Here is an 8,649-nt window from a genome sequence, read left to right as displayed (position 1 = left end):
AACCGACCGACCGATCGACCGTAACCGATCCGATCCGCCGGTTGCCAAATCGCGATTTCGTGTCACGACGCGCGGCTCTCGGCGTGATTCTCGTGGGACCGAGCCGCCGGCTGGCTCGCTGGAGGCCCTTCGGGAGCAACGTCACCCCGGCAAAGGGTGTGGGCAATAAATAAATAAAATAAATGATAAATAGACGGGGACGACGGGACGGGGCGCAGCGAGAAGGAGAAGGCGTAAGAAAATGGTTCTTCAAAACAGCAAAAAAACGAAACTAAAACGAAGGAGCTTTTAACGACACGACTGCGCCCCGCGCACTCCACACCACGTTCCGCTTCGTCCCCGGAGGAGGTCGAGCGCCTCTTGAGCGGCCGTGGCGTGGAGAAACAATTGCAAAGCGATTAGTCGTGCAATTTACGTATCAATTAGCCTTCTCGGCTGGCACGGTGCGGGTGATGGCCACGGTGTGCGGGGGGAGTACTCGGCAAATCGGATCCGGCGCGGACCGCCGAACCGCGCGGCATAAATATCTCACTTTTGGGTTAAGCTTTTCGGCATGCAATGGCCCCCCCTTTCTCATTCTTCGCCACTCGTCGCCGTCTCTTGAGAGGTGTCTGTGCCCTCTGTCTGTGTGTGTGGCGAATGGAAAGTGGGAAGACAGGAATTCTTCGAACCTCCTCTCTCGAAGGCGCGCGCGCGCCCGGCACGGCTTGGTTCCACTTAGCGCGGCGCAACGCAAGGGGTTTATAGCGCCAGAGTGGGTTCCGGGTGGTGGAGGCAGGGTCCCGATGGGTCGCGTCCGTGTGGTCCGTGCACATCGCGGACGACGACGACACACATATGTATAAACATGTTTATGGTGGCGTCGACGGCGACCACGGTGGCGGCGGCGGCGGCGGCGGCAGAACACAGAAGAAGAAAGAGAAGCCGCCGACGTGCGCGAACGGAGGGGGAACGGAACGCGGGTTCCTTGGGGTTCGTGGGGTTTGCGGTTGGCAGAGAGTAGCGCAGGCCACGGAATGGAAAACCTCGAAACCGACCCCGAACGGAGGCCGCGCCTCGTTCTGCACCCTTTTGGATCCGGCAGACCGCCGCCCTTTGGGTTCATCCCGACACAGAGATAGAGCGAGAGAGCGAGAGCGAGAGAGAGGGCGCGCGACAGGGGAAATTGTGTGATATTGATTGGTCACGATTTAATAAATATTTTTAATTTTTTCTCATCCGTCCTTCCGTCTTCTTTCCGATCTCTTTTCCGGTGCCGCTCTGGCCGCTCCTGCCGCATCCCGCCTTGCTCCCCACAGTGGAAAGGGGCAACGGCTCGCAACCGCCATCCGCCACGGTCCAGCCGTGACCGCGATGCGGCCGAGGACGAGGACGAAACAGCAAGCGAGACTATCAAGCGAGACGATCAGAGAAGGAGGAGGACAGCGACCAGCGACTGCACTACCGACGACGGCGCATCATCGCAATCAGCCTCACCACTACCACCACCAGCACCACCGTCATCCGGCGGAGCATCGTCGTCAGTGTCGTGACTTGATCGCCGATCAGCCGCCGTACTCAATCGACCATCAACCGGCGGCAGCAGCGGCGAGCCGCAATTACTTCTAGAGAGCCTCTGGAAAGCGAGCGAGACAGAGAAAGAGAGAGTGAGAGAGAGGCGAGCGGCACCGGTCCGACATGCACCTCCGAGTGATGGTCAACAGCAGCGGCGTCGATCAAGAAGCGGCAGTAGCCACTTTGGCAACCTAATTTGGGGCTCTGGACTCGCGTCGGAAGCGATCGCGGACCAGCAGCTGCTCCGATAGCGCAGCGAGGACACAGGAGGACATAACCCCCCGCGTTTCTTTGTAGGGAGGAGAAGGACGGTGCAACGGGAACCGAAATGGAGCGAACGACCCGACCGAGGGAGTGGCGTAAACGAAGGGCCGAACGGTCGAGTGATGGACGGGAGGCGGCCGACGGAACGGAGGAGGGCCGGCGGATGCCGGAAACGTACGACAATCCGCTCCTGTGGTCGGTGGAGCCACTATACCCCGCCACGGCCACCGCCACCGCCACCGCCACCGGCAGCAGTTCCTATCGGGAGAAGCAGAGTAGCAGTGCCATCTGGCGACGGCGAAAACCTAACACAACGCCCATCGGTGGCGCACTCTGGCGGCGGAATCGACCCACTTCGGCGACGACTACGTCGGGCGGTAGCAGGGAACTAAGCTGGCGGTGGCTGCTGGTCGTCCTGCTGACCGGGGCCACCGTCGGGGCGGTAGCGCCGAAGTACGAGACGGCGTACGCGTGCGAAGGCAAAACACTGATGATCGAGTGCGAGAACGGGGACCTTATTAACCTGATCCGCGCGAACTACGGGCGGTTCTCGATCACGATCTGCAACGACCACGGGAACGTGGACTGGAGCGTCAACTGTATGTCGCCCAAGAGCCTCCGGGTGCTGCACGCCAAGTGTGCGCAGCGCCAGAACTGCTCGGTCCTTGCGTCGACCGCCACGTTCGGCGATCCGTGCCCCGGGACGCACAAGTACCTGGAGGCGCACTACCAGTGCGTGTCGGCGGCGGCCGCCTCAACCACCACCAACCGGCCGAGCCCACCGTGGCTCAAGACGTCGCAGCCGATCGTCTGGAGCACCTCGACCGTCCGCAGCCCGGTTCTGAACCGGATCAACCTGACGGCGGCCGCCGTCACGGTAGCCGGCGTCGCTACTAGCGGCGGCGCCGTTACGGCCCGCCCCGCCAGCGTCGGTGGCAAGATGCCGGGGGTGCTGCTGCAACCCGCACCGGCACCACCATCCGCGACCACCACGTTCCGCAGCAAGGCATCGGCGGAAGCGAAGAGTGTCAACGATGATCGGTCGACGGTCGTCCGGAAGCAGCAGCAACAGGGAGCGGTGGCGGCAGACGAGGAGGACGACGGGGCGGACCTGTTCCCCACGCAGACGGCCGTCTTGTCGGGGGTTTCCCCAGGATCCCGGCGGAAACCGGAGACTGTCGCCCCGCCCGATGGCCCGTCGCTGACGACGACAAACGTCGTGTCCGTGGGCTCCGGTAATCCGCCGAATCCGGTCATCGATGTGAGCCACGCGTGTGGCCCGAGCACCGCCCGGAACCTGTTCTGGAACGTGACGCGCGTCGGCGAGGTCAACGTTCAGCCGTGCCCGGGCGGCGCCACCGGGATCGCCAAGTGGCGCTGCGTTGCGCTCGGTTCGCTCACCGCCGAGCAGCGCGTCCACCTGCAGCAGGAACACCACCAGCAGCAGCAGCAGCAGCAGGGTGGTGAGGGGCCGCCCGCGGCCCCCGACGGCCCACTGGCGCTGGCCGATGGCAACAAAGGTGATATTAGTTTTAGTGGTGGCCCCGGCGGCGATGAATCGGCGACGACGAGGGACATTGAAGAGCTGGCGACCTGGTACGCGTACCAGCCGGACCTGACGCAGTGCCGCAGTCTGTGGCTGAACAATCTGGAGGTGCGCGTCCAGCAGCCGGAATCGTCGCTCATCTCGATCGCGAACGATCTGGCGCAGGTGACGAGCAGCAAGACACTGTACGGCGGCGATATGCTCGTTGCGACCAAAATCGTGCAGACGATGGCGCAGCGGATGCACCACGACATCGAGACGATCCCGGACCAGCGGCAGCGGGAGGCGCTCGTGTTCGAGCTGCTCAACAGTGTGGTGAAGACGGGCAGCAATCTGCTCGATCGCTCGCAGCACGCCAGCTGGCTCGATCTGAGCGTGGAGGATCAGATGCGGGTCGCGACCTCGCTGCTGACCGGGCTCGAGGACAGTGCGTTCCTGCTGGCCGACACGATCCTGCGTGAGAAGCACGTGGTGCAGAAGGTGAAGAACATCCTCATCTCGATCCGGGTGCTCGAGACGCGCAACTTTGCCCGCCCGCAGGAACTCTTTCCGGACTCGGCGACCGAACGGTGGCAGGTGAGCAGCGATCAGATCGAGCTCCCGAAGGCGGCCCTCATCGAGAACAGCGAAGGGGGGTTGGTGCGCATCGTGTTCGTCGCGTTCGATCGACTCGAGCAGATCCTGCGCCCGCAGTTCACCAACATCCAGCAGCAGCAGCAGGCGGGTCAGGGTGCCCAGCAGCAGCAGAAGGTCAACTCAGCCACCGGAGGTGGTGGTCTCCCGGACCTGGCGGCGTCTGGTTCGTCCGGGGGCGGTCCGTTCGGTGCCACGCGAACCGATTCGGTAGCCACGACCCTAGCGAGTCAGCAGCAGACTGCGCAGGCGCATCAGCACTACCAACCGCCCCGGTTGCGGCTCCTGAACAGCAAGGTCATCTCGGCCAGCCTCGGCAAGGGCCGGCACATCCAGCTGTCGCAACCGATCCGGATGGTGTTGCGGCACCTGCGGACGAAGAACGTGTCGAATCCGACGTGCGTGTTCTGGAACTACATCGACCACGCGTGGTCGGAGGACGGATGCCACGTGGAGCGCACCAACCAGACGCACACGGTTTGCGTGTGTAATCACCTGACGAACTTTGCGCTGCTCGTGGACGCACTGGACGAGACGCAACTGTCGCTGCTGTCGATCATCGACGACGACCTGAAGCTGTTGATCTACGTCAGCGTCGCCATTCTGATCGTGATCGCCGTCGTGGCCCTGTTCGCCCTCAAGCTCTTCGGCGGTGTCTTTACGAAGCTGCGCCACGGAGGGGCTGGTGGTGGCGCCGGCGGCTTGGGCGGCGATTCGGACCATCACCCGGTGGCATCGGCGGGTGGTGTAGTCGTCCGCGGCATGATGGACCGCAGTGGCGTCGGCGACGGAGGGGGGCTATCGATCTCGGGGCCCGGCACGGCCCGGCTACACCACCACCATCATCACCTTCACCACCATCACAACAACAACACCGGTGGCGGCGGTGGCGATCTGCATCACCCGAGTCACCATCACCTACTGCACCACCATCATCTGACAGCGGCGGCAGGGGGAGGTGGGCAGCCGCCCCCGGGTGGGACGACCATCGGACATCACCATCTACTGGCGGACGACTTCCAACAGCAGGCGGCGGCCGGGGTGGGTCCGACGTTGGGTGTCAACAACCTGCATAATCACCACGCGAACAATCTGGTCGCCAGCAACAACAACAACAACCATCACCTGGTGACGACGACCTTCAACAACCTGAATGGGGGTCGGGCGGGCGGCGGAAGTAGCTGCTCCCCGTCACCGCCCGGCATTGGCGGCTACGAGCACCATCAGCAGCAGCAGCACCCGCCGCAGCAGCAGCATCTGGTGTCGCGGCTCAACAACAATGTTAGTGGGCCATACCCTACATCCTCCCGATGTTCTCCTTCCCATCCGCTTGCTACGCCCCTGGCCAAACCCTTCCCGTACCGTCCTGCTGCTACTGGTGCTAATATTAATAATAATAATCAAATTAATCTATTACGCGCAGCCACTGCTCAACAACCACAGCAACCACAACAACAACCACAACACCAGCAGCAACAGCAGCAGCAGCAGCACCGGCAGCAACAGCAACAGCACCACCAGCAGCAGCAACAACCTGCATCACCAGCAGCAGCAGCCGGCACCGGCTCACCATCATCCCTTCAGCAGCAGCAGTACCACCACCACCACCAACCGGAAGCTGCCGCAACCGCCGCTGGTGCCATCCTCCTACAAGGTCTCGGCGGCGTCGGCAGTGGCGGCCCACCACCAGCATCATCTCTAATCGCGTCCACCTCGCTGATTACGCTCGCCGGCGGCGGCGACGGAGCACACCACCATCGTAGTGTGGACAACGGTAGCAGCAGTAGCGACCGCAGCAGCAGCAGCGAACTCGGCGGTGCACTGGACACGGCGGCAGCATCGGTTGGGTCGGGTGGTCACCACCATCACCTTCACCAGGGGAGCATCGGCAGTAGTGCCTCGACGTCGGCGACGGCGGCGGCAGCCGCGGCCAACGCATGCGGTACGATCACTTCCTCCGCGTCGTCGACCGCCAGTGCCAGTGCGCCGTTACTGCACCACCACCAACACCTTCTGTACCACCACCATCTGCATCACCCATCGACGGGGCCGGGTGCCGATGGCCGATCGGCCATTCCCGTGCCGAGCAAGCGGAACATTTAGACCCCGAGCGGCAGGCAGGATCATCCATCAGGTGGAGCGGGTTGGGAAGGAGCGGGGTGAAGGGACACACAGACATCGGCCACCGACAACAACACGGCGCGGGTATGGAACACCACATCAACCACCACCACCACCATCTGTCATGATGTTGCGCGCCGTTGCGTGCTGTTTTACCCCGTTTTGTTTGCCCTGTTCTGTTGTGTTGTTGTTGTTGGTTGTTGGTTGTTGTCGTCCCACTGATTCTGTTGTTGTTGTTGTTGTTGATTGTAGCTGTAAGCTCTGTAGCTTTGTTTTTGTGTTTTGCGTTTTTCCTTTCTACGTTTGTTTGGTTCATCCACCACCACCACCACCAATGCTGCTTTGCGTGTGTTTAGTCGTATAAGTTGTGTAGCCCTTCCTATCGGTTGTTGTTGACAGCGCGTCGGCAACCGGCGGCCAACCCCATGTGCATAGTGTAGCATTTATGCGTTGTAAGCGAACCACGTCGGTGTGTATTTAATTTATAAGCTTCGATCCCCTGCAATCAACATCCTCAAAGAAGAACGGTGCGCCACCAGCGCATGATTTCAGGCGTGTTCCAGGTGTACCAAGTTGAAGTTAGAGGGGTTTTGTTGCGATTAAGGAAAACATTCTACTTTCAGGAGAACCGCAAAATACGATGGTGATGCTCTGACGGATGCCAGGCCTGGAGAATGCGCTCCGTTTACGGCCTAAGATTAAATCAATGTTTTACGGTCGTTATCGATCGGTATTCGCCGTTTGGCCCTACTTTGATAGCTTATGGTACACCATACCCTTCTGGTCCCACCATACTGCAAGAGCATCGGCTTTCACAGGGATCGATTTCACTTTTGCGCTGGATGGGCTGACTTCGCCATGCGAAAGCCAACATTTTTTTTTCGTTTAGGGGCCTCACCATTAACCTATTGTTCATCGCTAGTGACAATCCGATACAAAACCGACTTCTTTTGGGACCCTTAAAGCAGCATTTCGAAGAAGCGTCGTTGTCCTACAGATTTCCACTTTTAAAGTGCCGAAACTATCTCACTATCTAACTATCGCACTATCTAACGATGGCCTCGACGTGCTTCGCCGTGAACAACTTCGTGCTGGTTCGACGCGAACGGCCTTTATTCGGTACGAAACTCAAAATATTTCGATAGTTTAAAGATCTGCTTTCCGCTTTCTGACCTAAGTGAAGGCTTTACGGACTGGAAGACGTCGTCCGTCATGCTCATGACATGACCAACCTAGTGGAGCCTGGCGAGGCTGCACGATTCTCGGACTTGCGTTATCTTGCTTGGACTTGCTTGTCTCAGATGCGTATGTGAGTGCTGTGGTTCTGTATGATCGTGGCTTCGAGCATCTCCACGCGAGTTTCCTCAGAATGAGCCCCTCCTAGCCACATGCAAAACATCGCCCCAATAATTTCAACTTATACACCTGGTAAATGTAAGAAAACAAGTCACAACCACCACCAGCAGCATATCTTGACGTAGAATAACACACACACAATTGTAAAAATTAAGTAAACAAAGCTGTAAAAATACATTAAGTACGGCGGAATGATCGCGAAAGCTTGGCAAAGCTGAAAAAGGAGGGCAAACCCGAAACGAACAAGGGGTGTTAAATATTGGATAACGGTAAAGAGATAGAGATACAGAAAGAGTAGTGTAGAGAACCCGATTGGCTCTAGCTGCGTTTTTTAGTGTCGATAGCATAATCTTACGTGGAGGGATGGATGGAAAGGAACCCAATAGCGCCCGTGGGGGCAAGTCTCTGACGACAAGATTTCAACACTAGCGAAGCGATGCCAAGCGATTCCATTCCCGCCTCAAAGCAGCTAGCTGTCCATCCCCACAACAATTCATTATTTTGTAGCCCTCCCCAATAATAAGCACACGGAACCCCCGGGCAGTCGAGTCCTCGGGAAGCTCTTCGGGGGGCTCGTAAACGTGATCTAATTAGAGAGAAAGAGAGCGAAAGGACAACTATCAGATATGTATACAATCTCAATTCGGTCCTGTGTGAGAGAGTCGGTCCTCTTCAACTGCTGCGGCTTGCCCTGCCGCTGGTAGTGTCATCCGTCCTTCCCAAGAACACAAACGGTAGTCAAAGTCGGGAAGTAGTCGGATGGTGACCAGCAGCGGCAGCGGCACCGGCGGCACCGGAAGAGTAGACCGAAGTTCGTGGCGCGAAGAAGCGAAGAAATAAAATTGGAAAATTGAAAAACCTGAAACAAACAATCGTGTCCGGCCAAGAATCATTCCGAACCTTCCGGCTTCCGGCCGGGTGGAAAACAATGCGGCGGCCGGAGAACAACGGTCAAATTTGCGCACAGATTTTCCATCCAACGCAAAAAAACTCGAAAAAATTCGGATTCCAGAATCCGCTTCGTTGTCGGTAACGCCGACGCCGAGAAGGGCATCAGAAGATAGTCAAAGACCGCGGAGGGAGAGGGAGAGAGAGCTAAGAAAAGGTCCGAAAACCCTTCCACGCGAGGTGTGTGGCGCGTCGCTTCGCGCGTCGCCCACGACGCCGCCGGCGTA

At 59.0% G+C, this 8,649-nt stretch overlaps 1 protein-coding gene across 1 annotated transcript; it reads left to right on the top strand.

Moving 5' to 3' along the window:
• The first annotated feature begins 2,254 nt into the window (after positions 1–2,254).
• Positions 2,255–6,100, top strand: LOC128269833 (latrophilin Cirl-like). Its single transcript, XM_053007239.1, has 3 exons — positions 2,255–2,843; positions 2,907–5,278; positions 5,483–6,100. Exons 1-3 carry the CDS (start codon positions 2,309–2,311, stop codon positions 6,098–6,100), a joined length of 3,525 nt encoding a protein of 1,174 aa, XP_052863199.1. The 5' UTR covers positions 2,255–2,308.
• Positions 6,101–8,649: the final 2,549 nt, after the last annotated feature.

The sequence above is a fragment of the Anopheles cruzii genome, chromosome 3 (assembly GCF_943734635.1).
Source record: "Anopheles cruzii chromosome 3, idAnoCruzAS_RS32_06, whole genome shotgun sequence".
NCBI lineage: Eukaryota > Metazoa > Arthropoda > Insecta > Diptera > Culicidae > Anopheles > Anopheles cruzii.
Note: the sequence above shows the minus strand (reverse complement) of the source record. Positions and strands in the feature narration are given on the sequence as shown.